A 15632-nucleotide genomic window follows, 5' to 3' on the forward strand; every position below is an offset into this window, starting at 1 on the left:
CTCATAAGGTTGATGGGGCTTCAGAGTCAATTCAGGTCTCAACAGAGTTACTACTGCAATACTTGTTCCTGATACCCAAGGATTTCCCTCCTTCGGTAAAATTTTTTACCTCACCTTTAGCACTGAACTTGAAGTCCTCTCTGAAAGTGACTGAAATACAAAGGATTTTATAAGTCACTGAAGTAATCAGTGACACAAATATGCATTTCCACAAATAAGTAGTGATGTTTTATTTCTTATTAACTACATGTGCCAAGAGTAAAGGACAAATCCTAAATTGAGAAATGAACATTATACAGTCTTTCTACTACAATCAATTCTACTACAAGCTTCACAGTATTGAGCTACAAAAACCCCAGGAGCTGAGAGAGAAATAATTCTGCCAAGAAGCATTTATTTATCATTCCCAAACAAGCTCTCTGACCTTCAGCTAAATTTAAAGGATTCTGAATTTTAGAGGAGGCATCCCCATTTAAGGAAAACATATGCTTAGGGAGTCTGGGTTTCAGAATCTTCAGGACCAAATAATACAAGGTATTTTGGTTGAAGGGGATGGTTTTTGGAGATTAGAGCTGGAAATGTACTCAAGCAGCTAAACCTCTTGTTGGAAGCTGAAAGTCAAGCTGGCAGAAATGTCACTAAAGTTATCCTACCTGGTGGTCATGTTAAGATCTTGAACAGCTTTTGAAAAGCAGACTGTACTGGTACCTGGGAAGAGGGACATAACCTCCCCCCAACCCTTTCCCTGCCCATCCCCCCCCAAGGCTTATATCTCCTGGGAGCCATGTGACATGAAGAGACCATACTCAGCAGCCTGCTGACAAGTTCCCTTCTGGGAGAAACTGCTCCTGAGGCTGGTCGAGCTGCAGGGGGAATAGAAAGGCAGCTGGCAGCTGAAGCTGTAATTTATGGGATGCGGAGATGGAAGCAGTTTTTTGAGGAAGCCGACCCCAATGCTTCACTCAGGGCTTAGTTCCTGTCCTTTGGAAGGCAGCTTCTTTCAACTAGTTACCATTAAGAATGACCCAATGGTGGGAATGTGTTAAAAAGACACAGGAACCACCTCAAAGGGGGGCTTACTCACCGGACTGGGGACAATTTAAGCATAAAATTTTTTTTATATGATAATAAGAAATTATAATCCATTGAAAAAATTCATAAGTCCCACACTGATATAAATAAATAATAAACAAACAATGGAAAAGGAATGCTCTAACTTTGCAAATACCAACTAAGAAATATAGAAGAAATAGTGGATAGAAAAACCACCACTGAGGCAGGTGGGCATTGTCAATGGACGCTAGGTCTAGTGGAGGGAGGCATTTTCAGGAACAAGATCATCAGTGAAATCTTAGAACACCTTCCCACAAAAGACTAATCAATTGCAAAAGGAAAAACTGTGACTTTAAGGTAGAGAAATCTAACGGACACCAACATGACCAGAGATCAAGCTTAACATCTCCAAGGGTGGGTGGGCCGACAACATGTACCTCTGATGTGACTGCACATCACGTCATTTCTGTGCCTAGTCCTGCTGAGAGCTCATGACCTGAGTCTAGTCATGAGGAAGCAGCTAGATCCAGGCTGAGGGTCATCCCATAGAATGTAAAGCCTGCTCTTTAAACCTGCCAAAGATATAAATGTCAGGGAAAGGCCGAGAGACTGTCCACATTCAGGGAGTCTGAAGACACATGATAACTAAATGCAACATGTGCTCCTGGACAGGATCCTGGATCAAAAGAAAAAGACATTACTGGGACAGTTGGCAAAACTTAAATGGGGTCCGTAGACTGGATGGTAATACTGACTCAATGTTGATTTCCTGATTTGGGAAGTTGCATGCTGATAGCACGTCCTTGTTTGGGAGAAATGCACACTGGAAGTGTTTAGAAGAGATAAGACAACCTATCTAGAGCTCACTTTCACAAGGTTCCGAAAAATATATACATACAATAGAAAGAGAGAGATTAGGTGATGGGGCAAATGCAATAAAATCTTAATAAATGGAGAACCTGCATGGAGTGGGTATGAGAACTCTCTGTACTGTTCTGGTGACATTTACATAAATTTGAAATTATTTCAAAATAATTTTTAAAATATTGGCCAAAAAGGTAACTAGCAAAATGTATCCAGGTCTGGATCTCAGAGAAAAGAGATTAAGAGATAGAATTCTACTCATCAGAAAAACCCAGCAGGTAAAAAACACATCATATGCAGTAATAACACAATTTAGACAATAAGTTTCTTCACTGTCCCCACTTCTGCCCTGCACATTACCTTCTTTCTCCTCAATCTTCCTGTGATCGTTTTCTGATGCCAGTTCTGAGTCTGGGGAGTCCAAGGCACTCATCTAAACAAGCAGTTCAGGATCAGATTTAGAGCCCAAGTCCTCAAGACTAAGCAGTGTAGACAAACACCCACTCCAGGACGGGACACTTTGATGCAAGTTACCTGTAACTGTCCAGTTCATTGAACAAGAAGCCACCAGAAGAAGCTTGACCTTGGACTGCCTGCAGCAACCTCCTGACGACTCGGTAGTAGGGAACACACCTCCGCCTCCTCTGCCGCTCAGGCCTCTTTATCACATGCCAGCTAACTACTTTTATCCTCGACTAACCAACCACACGTCCAAGTGGCAACAGCAGAGCTTCTCCACTTCTCTCCACGGAATATAAGCCAGCAGAGCAGGCCAATTGTTCAATCAGGAGAAACTGAGATAGGTTTCGCCAGGGGGCTTCTTATATGCCAAAAGAATAGAAATGACTTTTCTCCTAGTAGCTGTTTTCCCCCAAGTTCTTCGTTCCTTCTTGCTCCTACATATCTCCATAATATTAAAAGTTAAGGCTACAGTATATTGCACAGAATATTCCTAAAAAGTAAGCTCCATATTGGTTCAGTCACTGTCCCTCTAATTTGAATAAAAACAGAGCTTTTATTCAAATTAGTCTTGTTATCCAGTTGCTTTTATGATACGGCCTTACTTAGTCTTTAGTCCGGAAAGTTTGGCCTAACCAAAAAAATCCTGGGAAATGGAATTCTCTCCCATTATATAAACTAGAAAGGGTAAAATCTGTCTGGCATAAATAACACACTGAAGTCTTAATCTGATGAAGCTAAAATTAGACCTTTTTTTATATCTGAGTAAAATAAAAGTGATAAAAGCATGTTTTTTAAAAGAAGTATGAGGGTTTTTTTTTTTTAAATAATCAAAGGCTTTTATGAATACATAAGCTATTACTATTCTTTGGGATAGTTTTGATGTCTTATTAAACAAGTGAAAAGCAAAACAATCCTCAAGTTCTACTTCCCATCTTCCTGCCCAGAGAACACCACCCCAGGGAACGGAAGCACATTATAAAGCCCAACTCCAAAGACTTGCAGTCAAAAGGTTCCCGCAGCCACATGGCACCCCACAGGTTGGGGATACGTCCAAACCACTCACATTGCACACTGCCTACTAAATACGACAGAAGAAGGCACCGCATGTGATGGGCAATTCAACCAGGGGCCCACAGGGGATTCTGATGAGTCCCCATGCTCTGACCAACTTTCCTTCACAGAGTTTTAGTTTGGACTTTGGAGGAATACTATCTATAAGGAGACCTTCTCAGAGAGGCTGATTTATAGCTTTAAGCAAGGGGGCACATAATCACTGCTACATCTGTTCTCCTCTGTTAAAGTGTCAAGTTCCAGGATCCCCAAGATTACCAGACTCCCCGTTTGGCAAAGAATGGAATCAATTTTCAAGTATGGGGTGGCCTATACTTAGACTGAAAATCCTACAGGGGACTCCAGTCAGACCTCTGAGAGTCACGAAAGAAAAGCTGCATCTTTCACAGGGACTCTACGCTCTTGTTATGAATGACACCATTCAGATCCCCTGGACCACGTAGGAAGCAAAACCCACTATCCCTAGAGGTGAACTATTTTCCTACAAAAAGTAAAGAGCAAATTCACCTTAGGTCTTAAAACTGTTAGGGAACAAACCACATCCACCCACACTCCTCATACGCTTCATATTGGCATCCCTGTGAGTAACCTCTGATGAAGATAAGAGATACTCTTAACAACAATCTTCATGAATGCATTCTGCTTTTGAATCATGCAAACAAGACAATTATCATTATTCCATCCCAGAGACAGACTGGGGCTAGTTTTCCTTTACTGTCAGAAAGTTAGTAAAGCATCTCAACTCCTGTTTTTATCAATGCCATTTAATCTTAGAATTTCTCATATGCCTTATCCTCCTGTCCTCAAAGACTAACGGTTAAGCAGGAAACCAATGTGTAGGAAATCCTCTAGAGGGAACATGATGAAACACTAATCCTTCTTTCTTTCATAACATCAGCTTAGAATTAAAAATATCAATTAGTTGGACAATGTTTCACCATTGTGTGTCCTGTACCCAGTACAAAGTTAGGCATTAATAAAGATTTGTTGAGTGAATGAATATTTACTTCCCATATCGTGGTGAAGCTCCGGTATTGCATGCAACTCATTCTTTGGGACGTGAAAATCATTCTTTGGGATACTGGCAGCTCCAGCCTAATTAGTCATCTATCAAATGCTTATCATTGTTCTGTTTTAGGGGCGCAGACAGGAAAATGTGGGCAAAGATACAAAATCCCATATCTTTCATGGGGGAAAAATTGCCCTTCTGAAGTGGAAAAAAACATCATTCCAATATCTACCAGATACGTAAACGATCTAACAGATACTTACTTGCCTGTTATGTACAAAGCACTATGGTAGGCGTTGCAGGGGATACAAAGATGAGTAAAACAGTCTTTACCCTTAGGAGTTCACAATCTAGTAAGCAAGATAAGACAAATATATCCATAGCTATCACATGAATAAATAAATAAAAACATGATCTGTATGTCCAGAGCCTATAGGAATTGAGCAATAGGTTTAAGGTGAAATTCATGTTTCCCTTTACTTCAGTAACACATTTTTTGAGGTTTTATTTTCAAAAGATTGCTTTTGAGAAGGACATTTATTGCAGGAAGATTCTTTGTTGACTTAACATAGTGAGACAGAGAAGCATGGAGAAATAAATGCTGATGCTTGGAAAGTGGACAGAGCAAAACAAAATCTAAAGACCAGATGGATTTTTATTTAAATCCATGCTTTCTTTAAATGCTGCTTGCAAGGCTGAAGAACTAACCGTATTGAAATCAGTAATGCCTTTTAAGACTAAACTAAACATATTGCAAATGATAATAATCTTAAAGGTAATAATGTCTTTTCTTTCAAGAGCAGGAAGAATTATCCAAGCCTTTTTAGTAGTGCGCTGCCCCATGCCATGGGAAACAGATTATCCTAGCAAAGGAAGATTAGGAAGGCGAAAGGAAAGGGACTGGAAATTGGAATAAAAGGCTTGAGTAGGTAGTGTCACATTATACTCACTCAATCAGATAAAATCTCCCACTGAAGTAGATTATGGTTCCATGTCAAGCTATGGAGCCTGGGTTATGACTCACTTGTAACGTAATCTCTCCACTGCCAGGGTGCATTTTCTATTCCCATGGCCAGATCAGGAAAGAACAAGGGAGGAGTCACAGAAGCAGAATGGGACTGGGAGCTTAGAGACCTGGGCCTAAATCTGGCTTCAGCTCAAAACTGTTCTGTCCCTCATTCCATTCGTCACTCCTCTTATTCTTCCCCCGACCCCCCTGTTCCAGCCTCCTAATCTAATGTTCACCAAGTACATACACACATACACACACACACTCAAATGTCACATATGTTTAGTACTAACTATATGCCTGTGCTAAGTGCTTTAATGTATATTATCTCTAAATATCACAACAACTTTGTGAGGTAGACATTATCACTCCCATTCTATTTATTTATTTAGATATAATTCACATATCAGAAAACTCACACTTTTAAACCACACAATGTAGTGGTTTCTAGCATATTCACAAAGTTGTACAACCATGACCACTATCTAATTCTAGAACATTTTTATTCCCCAGGAAGAAATCCCATACCCATTAGCAGTTATTCCTCATTTTCCTCTCCCCCCATCCCCCCGCAATCACTAATCTACTTTCTGTCTGTATGAATTTGCCTGTTCTGGACATTTCAAATAGATGGACTCATACAATATGTGGCATTCTATATCACTCCCATTTTACATATGAAGAAACCAAGACTCCAATAGGTTAAGTAACTTGCCCCAAGTCCCACGGTTAATAAAAGGCTGAACTAGAAGAGGAACTCAGGTCTGATTCAAGTGCTTGTGCTTGCTTTTGACTACTTTTTATTTTCCACTTGTTACACCAAAAAACAATGGTGGTTTAAACTTTTGACTACTATATGCTGCTTCCATACAGGAAGAAAATTGAGAGAAAGTGAAAGTTTTAGATATAATTGGGGAAATGGGGTTTTGTTCATCTAAGGTAATAAAAGTAATAAATAAGAATCACAATTATAGCACCATCTCTGCTAAGCTTCTGTTGAAATGCTGAGGCAGCTCTTCTAAACAGACCATGGCAAATTACTAGAAAGCACACCCATCCCAGTCTCTGGCTGTTTTACCCCACAACCAACTTCCCTCCACCCCTCAGCCCTAGTTGAAGATGGCAACTATAAGAAACCAGGCTGTAAAGAATATCCTCTTTCCCAACTTTCCATCCCTTGCCCAGATGTCACTCTGCCACTTAAAGTGTATTATCCATACAAATTTCTGTCTAACAAGTCCAAGAAAAATGTGCACTAGGGCTTTTCTTAAATAAATAAGTACATTAGTGTTTTTCTTCTCCCTTTTAATTCTGGCAACCAAAAGAGGGTGAAGGATGTTGGAGAAACGAAGTTGTTACCAAACCAATGGCAAAGAGCTATAAAAACCTAAGAACTGTAACTCACACAAAATGCCTGTAATCTACCTTTAGCTTTTTGCAGTTTTTCTACTTTATATGTTGCATATGCATATGGCTGAGATTAGATTATCCCTTTCTAGAGGGCCAGGTTCAGATCTTCCTAGTCCTTTTCCTCCCTCATCCAACATAAACAAACAGGTGCACTGTAATGATAATTATAATTTTTTTTCTTTCTTAGGAGAAAAGTATAGAAGGGGAAGACTGATCTCCACTAACCCAAGGCCAAGACCAATGTTTTTATTTGACTCTTTAACCCTATTACCAGGTGCTCAAATGTTTATTGACTAGTAATAGCTAATACTTACACAGCACCTTACCAGGCACTGTTCTAAACACATATATTAACTCCCAACAACCCTAGAGGCAACTACTATTATTATAATCCTCATTTCCAGATGAGAAAACTGTGGCACAGCGCCATTGTGATCTGCCCATGGTCACTCAGTTAGTAAGGAGCGGAACCAGGAAGAAAGGAATGTAGCACAGATTAAAGCATTCCAACTAAATACATTTGAGTCATTCCAATTTCTTAAAATTGAGAGGTTTATGATACACTGCAACAGCTTGGAACTCTGATAGATCATAAAACAAGAAAAATACTTCTCCCTCTGCTACTTTGTAATACTCCACTCTGCCTGTCTTCAGAAGTGCTCAAAGCCTTTATCTCATTACTTCTGAACCCTCTGACAGAGGAAAATCAACAGATAGAGGGGCTGTCATTCCCTATAGTTAAGTGAAAAGAAGGCCAATGCTTTGGGAAGAAAAGGAGGACCTGAATCAAGGCAATTTCACTTATAATTCAGTTTTCCCTGTACAGGTCGAGCTACTCTCATTTTAGATTCCACCCACTTTTTAACTTCTAAAACATCATGTACCTTATATACTCACTACACTGCCCTCAGTGAATTCAAAACTGTGAAAATTAAGAAGGAAGCATTATTTGGGGGGGTCCTTCCCATCTCTTTTGTGGTTAAAAGTGAAATAATAAAAATTTACAGTTAATCCATGATCTTCAATTGCTCAAATACCATACTACATCCAACCTAGAAGATACTTCCATTCTGAAATGATGATTAAAACCTTCAAAAGAGGTTTTAAGAATTGAGGTTAAGAATTGAGTGTTCCTTCGCTTAACATTTCAAGTTCCTATTAATCAGAAACCAACATTCACAGAAGAAAGTTGAGACAGTCTCTGAATGAACTTCACCTTGTAAAGATAGTCTGTAAAGGGAGAGAACAAGAGCTAGTTGTCTTTTAAGGAATGGTTTCTACTTTCTAACACAATCACCCAAACAGCTGGGAAAATGGCATCCCCAAAATATACATAGTAAGTGCCACCTCGCTAATTTCTCCTGATGTTCCTTTTCACCTCCAAAAATAAAACTCTCCACACTAAAGGAATGGAAGCATTTTATGGAACAAAATCAAATGGCTCCCAGTCCTGTCATCTGTACCCTCCCCTGGTTTTTATTTCAGATGGACAGACTCCAGAGGGTGAAGAGAGTTAAATACGAAAAGATTAGTTCATGATGCAGTCAACTAGAAAAGCCAATGAGGCAAAATACAAAGGTGCATTTGTATTTCTTAAGTTGGCTTTTAAAGAATAAAAAGAAGAGCCAGCCAAGGTGCCTTGAAAACCTCCATCTCTCTGAGGTGAATCTACTCTCTGATTTTTTATCAGTAGTAATTCTAAAATAGTTGTTATAAAATTACAGCAATAGAGGGTTTTTTAAGATAAGCTATAAGAAAAACTTGTGAGCAGGGAAAGCCGCTGGAAAGCATTGCTGAGGGAGAGGGTGAAAGTACACGTTCTGGGGCTCATCCCTGAAAACATCTGCCCTTCTCACCAATTGTTTTTGATAGCCTCACAGAAATTAGTCCCCTCTATGGGTCCATTTTAAGCATAACAAATCTCTGGGCAGAAGATGGCAAAACCACAACTTCAGAAAAGCTAGTCATCCCCCCTCATCCCACTTATTCCATGAGGTAAAATAAAAGCTTTTTTATTTACATCCAGGCCAACTAAGTGGAATATCATCAATCAGAATCTTATTTTTATCACCATTTCTGGAGTCTCAGACAAACTTAGGATATTAAACATGCAACTTTGGAAATATAGGGCCCAACACACAAACTCTGAAGAGTTTAAGAATTCACTGCATTCTACGCCTCATGTTCAAATTTGCTGTCAGCATCTAAATTAGTGTTTCTGAAAGTGTATTGCTGGCCCACTTGCATCAGAATCCCTAGCCATGGCTTGCGTTTAGATTCTTAGGACCCACCCACTAGACATAATCAATCTGTAGGATAGAGCCTGAGATATTTTCAACATTAATCTTAATACACACTTTAGTTAGAGAATCACTCAATGAAACCCACTGACTGCTATACTGTCCCAAGGTATCTGTCTGCATGGGATGCCAGTCCCTTCTTCCATCCAACCTGTTATTTCCTAATTAGACCAAGTAGTTATCAAACCCTCCAGTTCCCCATCAACAGCAGTTTAAGAGGAAGTAAGAAATTAGGAAAGGTCAAAGACACTGCACGATTTTAAATGCTTTAGGGCCTCTAACACATCCCAGAGGGAATCAAGTTTCAGGACCAAAAAACGATCCTTTCCCTGTCTAACTTCTTCACCCTAAACGCAATCCGCATCTCTGGCAATTCCCTGGCACCCATGAGACATCCTTTCCTTTAGCGACCCCAGCCCCATTCTCCAGTACATTCCTTTCACAGAGTTGCCACATGATTGATGTAAGCGTATTTCACATACATAATCAAACACACAGACGCGCGCGCACACACACACACACACACACACACAACGGACACACACAAAATCCACTACAGTCCCCTGGCCTCCTAGGGCTCCCTGCCTACCGCCCGTCCTCCATCCCTCCTTTCCACCATCCCTAACTGGGACTCTGACCACAACTGCTCATCCCCGAACTCAGAGCAACTTTCCTCACTCCGAGGCTTAACCTCCGCCCTCTCAAACTGGGGCCCTCCGCGCTCCCGCCCGTGCACAGCCCGGCCCCCTGGATCCTGCTCCTGGAACTCCTGCCTTCGGGCGCCCCTTGCCCCCTGGTCCCCGCGGCCGAGTCCCTGGAGCCCCTCCCCTCCCCCACCCCGAGAGATGCCCTCCCACGGCATCTCGGATCCCGCCAGCTCAGGCCCGGTAGCCCCGCCACGCGGCCCTTCTTCCACTTTCCGCCTCTTCCCGGGGTTTTGCAGGGGCAGGGGTGCGGCCCACCCTCAGTTTGCCTCTCCAGCCCTGTCTTCCTCACGGCTACCCTCCTTACCCGCCTGCAGCCCGATCTCGGCGACATCGCCGGCAGGGCCGCGCTCGGCCCCGCCGCCTTCCGTGGGGGAGGAGGGACAGCTGTGATTGTGGGAGCCTTTGATGTCGCGGAAGAACTTCTGCGTTTCGCGCAGGTTCTGCCTCAGCCGTCCCAGGTAGCGGCGGTAGCGGCCAAAGCCCCGGCACAGCTCGCGGATCATTCCGCCGCCTCCCGGGCCAGGACCCGAGACCGACTCGCTCCCCCACGGCACCCCGTCGCCCTCCATCGCCTCAGCCTGCTCTGCCTTCGCGGCTTGGTGCCCGGCCCTCTGGTCCGGCTCCCCTCCTCCCGCCCCCCAGTGCTTAGGGCAGGAGGAATCCGCCTCCTGACGCCCCCGCCTGCAGTCGGCCGGGTTCCCAACCTCCGTCACCGCCGTTGAAAACAAACCAAACCGCAGTGCGCCGCGAACGGAACCTTTATCTCCACTATCCAGAGGAGTGAGGGAACGATCACCGGAGCACCCCGTCACTGCGGGGTCTCCTGGGACTTGTAGTCTGGGCCGGGGCCGAGCTCCAAAACCTGGAGACTGTGGATGCGACCGACCGCCCTTTGGTATACATCTCCCCCGTTCTCACACAGAGCTCACACGCTCTTCCCGATTTAAAAACATGTTCCTACTCCCTACAGAAGTGTCCCTGAGGAGAGAGAGCACCTGCAGAACCCGGACTCCGGCAGAAGTAGGGGTGCCTTACTGAAATCAGAGCGAAAGATTTTAATAGCAAAGAAAAGTAAGGAAACAAGACTGAGGCTAGTACTGTCTCCATGGCTACCCTAAATGGCTCTCACTTTCCAATACAGTACATACTGGGGAAGCAGCTGAAAATACCACGGAAATAGGGAAACCCCTCATGTTTGCATTGCATCCTTCTTTTCAGACTTTCCTTCTCCAGGTGTGGAAGGGGGGTTGTAGAAGGGTCGTTAAAGAGCTGTAAGCCGAAGTTTAGTTGGTTTCTTGAAGTAGAGAGACCAAGCTGGGTAAGGGGAAGTTGAGGTTAGTAGCCTTCCAAACCAGTTCTGATTATCTTAATTTGGCTTCTGCTAATATGGAAGACTTCTAGTGACATGTACTGTGACGGAGCCCGGGACACAATTAGGAAGAAAACAAAACTTGACAACCACTTCTTTTTCATTTCCTGCTTTCTTTCTCCTCTTCTCCAGGCACAGAGCCCTCCTGTCTTTCTTGCTATGGAAAGACCCCATCTTCTACCCAGGCCAGATGTCTTTTCCCACAGGCTGGATAGTGTAGTTCCCCAACTGAATTTAAGAGGAGACCTGAGTTGGAGTCTGAACTTCCCCAATGCCTTGCCTTGAGACCTGTGAAGTAAGGGTTTGGGCTAGTTGATCTTTATGCCCTCTAAAATTTTGTGAGTTTTGCTTCAAAACTGTTTGCTTTGGTCTTCCAACCTCTCATTCCTGGAGTGCAAGTGCTCTTAGCTAATTGATGTTGTGATAATTGGGTTAATTCCGTGCAAAATGGGAAGGTTTTACCTATCCAGGGGCTTTTAGTATTGTATAAAAAGGGGTCACTGGCTTACATGAATCTCTACTTGCTAAATGCGTGTGAAGTCTGCCCCTAAGGAGGAACTTCAAATTCCTTCTCATGTTCTCCTTCCCTTTTACTTGCTCACGTATTCTCCATTTGTCATTCTTTATCTTTGAAGACCCCTTCAAAGACCATTGCAACCCCTAAAAGGCTCAGTGAAACAAATGAAAATACAAAATGAAAAGTTTAATGCAAGATGGTTTATACTACTTTTTAGAAGTGCTGTAACAAAGCAATGTGTGATGATTTGCCACACACAGTAATTTCTAGCAAAGGAGATCAGATGAGAGAGTAGTTGAGCTGGAGTTGTCCAAAAAAGGAATTGAGAATTAACATCTTGAAGAAGGGGTGAAACATGGCTAGGTGGAAGTAATCAGGGAGAGCATTCTGTAAGGTAAAGTTCATGGAGCTCATCCTTTTAAAAGCTATTCATTAGTTCTTTATTTCTAAAGTAAGTACAGTAAGTCCCCTACATACCAACGAGTTCCGTTCCAAGAGCACGTTCATAAGTCCAATTTGTTCGCAAGTCCAACAAAGTTAGCCTAGGTACCCAACTAACACAATCGGCTATATAGTACTGTACTGTAATAGGTTTATAGTACTTTTCACACAAATAATACATACAAAACAAACGAAAAATAAAGAAAACATTTTTAATCGTACAGTACAGTACCTTGAAAAGTACACTAGTACAGTTCAACATCTGGCATACAGGGGCTGGCATCGAGTGAACAGGCAAGAAGAATTATTGACTGGAGGAGGGAGAGGAGGTGGGAGGTGGAAGATGGTAGAGCTGAAAGATCATCAGCAATAGGAGACGGAGGGCAAGCTGCAATTTCACTCACGCCTGACATTGATGGAATGTCACATTCGCATCTTTGAAAGTTCGCAACTTGAAGGTTCGCATGTAGGGGACTTACTGTAATATAGGACTATGGTATAAAATTCAAATGGTGCAAAAGGTATGCAAAGGAAAACGAAGTCTTCCTATTACTCCCTGTCTCCCAGTCACTTAGTTCCCCTCCCAGGAGGTAACTACTGTTGCAGATATAGATACTATATAAATATATTTTTTAAAACACAAATCTAGCATACTATACTTACTCTATTCTGCCCTTACAGACTCTTCCACAGCAGAACATAAAGATCTGCCTCATCCTTTTTGACTGTATATTATACTACCATATGAATTGGGATGTTTCAATTAACAGGTCCTCTGTTGATGGACCATTAGGTTTTGTGCAGTCTTCTGGTATTATGAACAATGCTGCAGTAACTAACCTTTTACATACATAATTTTTAATATGTGTATGTCTCATCTACATTTTTGATCTGCTGGGGAAAGTGATCAATTTTTTCCTGCTATTTAAAACTTTAAAGGGTGTGAATGACAGTGAACTCTTCCTAAATTACAATCACCTACAAGTAAAAATACATATTTTATTGCAATATCTAATTCTAAGGACAAATGTGGGAGAATAAGGGTTTGAATGATAACGAGAGAGGATTTAAGTTAGTATAGGAAAGTGTTTCCTGCAGGTGATGAGTGTTAAACACTTAAACGCACAGAACTACTTTTGTTCCCTCCTAGGACACCAGTAAAATGACAGTAATGGAATTTTTTTAAAAGCATAAGCCCCCAGTAATGAGAGGAGCCAGCAGCAAAAACAAAGTAGAAGCTGGAAAGCAAATGGACAAGCGTTAACTAAGTTACTAGCCTGGAAAAACCTGAATCCAAAACCCAAAGTGGGAAAAGCTGAGACCCAGCCTGATGTACACTGCAGAATCCCTCAAGTCTCAGGAATTGGTAACAGTAGTTCCCCCCCTAGCTACTGTTTATAGGACAACAGGGCTGCCATGTACAGCTTGTATCATGGGCAGGGATTAAAACAAGGATTTTGAAAGCTGTTTAAGAGCAGTTAGATCTCCAAGTCACCTTCCCCTTCTTCAACTGTCCCCCTGACCCCACTCCTCCAAAAGAAGACTGAAATATTTTTTCTCCAGAGAGGGCTGAATCAGAGGTCCCTGTATAAAATGGAAGATTAAATGAACTAATGGATACTGAATGTGAAGATTCCCAACCCTCCTCCTCCATTCAATTCCTAGATCTCTAGCTACAAGATGTTTACCCTCCAGAGAGGAAACTTGCAGTGTCTTCTTTAAGGAATCTGACCAGCCCAAGAGGAAAGGCCCAAAGACACTGACATCAGAACCAAGATTTTGGGTTTTATTAAGGTATAATTAGCATACATTACATTAGTTTCAGGTATACAACATAATGATTTGATATTTGTACATATTGCAAAATAATCACGACAGTAAGTCTAATTAACATACATCACCATCCATAGTTAAAAAAATGTATTTCTTGTGATGAGAACTTTTAAGATTTACTCTCTTGGCAACTTTCAAATGTGCAGTACAGTATTATTAACTCTAGTAGCCATGCTGTACATTACATCCCAGGACTTATTTATTTTATAACTGGAAGTTTGTACATTTTGACTCCATCCGTTTTTCCCCTGACCCTCATCTTCACCCTCACCCCAGCTTCTGGCAACCACCAATCCAGAAGAGAAATTTTTGTCTGGCTTGTTCATTGCTGTGTCTTCAGCACCTAAAAGAGCGCCTGTCATTTAGTAAGTGTTCATTAGATATTTGTTGGATGTTCACTGTAGATATTTTTGAATATTTAGAAAAACACAAAGGAGAACATGGTTTAAAAACCACTCGTGGGGCTTCCCTGGTGGCGCAATGGTTGAGAGTCCGCCTGCCAATGCAGGGGACACGGGTTCGAGCTCTGGTCTGGGAAGATCCCACATGCCGCGGAGCAAGGAGGCCCGTGAGCCACAACTACTGAGCCTGCGCGTCTGGAGCCCCTGCTCCTCAACAAGACAGGCCGCGACGGTGAGAGGCCCGCGCACCGCGATGAAGAGTGGTCCCCGCTTGCCGCAACTAGAGAAAGCCCTTGCACAGAAACGAAGACCCAACACAGCCAAAAATAAATAAATAAATAAATTAATTAAAAAAAAAAAAAACCACTCGTATTTCTATTCGGAAAAAAACAGTAGGTTATATTTGTATCTATTAATGTTGATCCTCTTTGAAGGAAGAGGAATAGGTGAGAAATACGTTACTCTTTCTAATTTTACTTTTCTATGGCAAGTTCCTCTAGGTTAGATGATTTCTAGAGAGATTCTGAAGACTTGATCCTCATGTTCATATAGGTGAGAATCAGGTGCTTTTTGTGGAACACCAAAAGACATTAACATTGAATTCTGTAATGTGAGTTAGGAACAAGTTTATTATGAGAAAATATGACTATTCTCTGTTATGCACCATAAAATCACAATCACAAGTCCAAGAATTAAAAAACCCACAAATTAAAGAGAAAAATACAACAAACAATTAAACAACATTTCTGAGCTTTCCATAGGTATTTCTTTACTACTGTTCAATTGTCATCGTCTAAACTTACTAACAGGCAAGTGATATCAACTCCAAAGAGGAGAGGAAATTATGGAAGATGAGAAAATATAATTCATTAACTTAATTTTATTTATGAATTGGAAAAGATCACCATTATCGAGTTGAGCAGCAGAACATACCTCTTTCCAGCTCAAAACTGATTTCCAAGGGAACTTGTTTGAGAAGCCCTATTCTAGACAATCTCGCTCCCTTCTCTGCTTATTCTGTATATTGCTGGTGTGTTGCAGAGCAGTGCCTCTCAAACTTTAATGTGCACAAGACTCATGTGGGCATCTTGTTAAAATACACATCTGATTCAGTAGGTCTGGGGTAGGGCTTGGGATTCCACATTTATGACAAGCTCTCAGGTGATGCCAATGCTGCTGGTCTGTG

The 15632-nt window shown here is 41.9% G+C and overlaps 1 protein-coding gene across 7 annotated transcripts in view; it reads right to left on the reverse strand.

The window, feature by feature from the left end:
* Nucleotides 1-10613, reverse strand: part of DSTYK (dual serine/threonine and tyrosine protein kinase) — a 56801-nt gene extending 46188 nt beyond the window's left edge. For 4 of the 7 annotated variants that reach the window (XM_036871733.1, XM_036871723.1, XM_036871714.1 and 1 more), the window contains exon 1: nt 10190-10613. In XM_036871733.1, the coding sequence (XP_036727628.1) occupies nt 10190-10454 (265 nt within the window). In that variant the 5' untranslated portion in view covers nt 10455-10613. Of the gene's footprint in view, nt 1-2277; nt 2351-2451; nt 2985-5409; nt 5520-10189 lie in introns of those variants that run through there. The other 3 variants (XM_036871764.1, XM_036871743.1, XM_036871773.1) reach the window with 3 other exon arrangements.
* Between the last annotated feature and the right edge of the window lie 5019 nt (nt 10614-15632).

This window comes from Balaenoptera musculus, chromosome 1 (genome assembly GCF_009873245.2).
Source record: "Balaenoptera musculus isolate JJ_BM4_2016_0621 chromosome 1, mBalMus1.pri.v3, whole genome shotgun sequence".
Taxonomy (NCBI): Eukaryota; Metazoa; Chordata; class Mammalia; order Artiodactyla; family Balaenopteridae; genus Balaenoptera; species Balaenoptera musculus.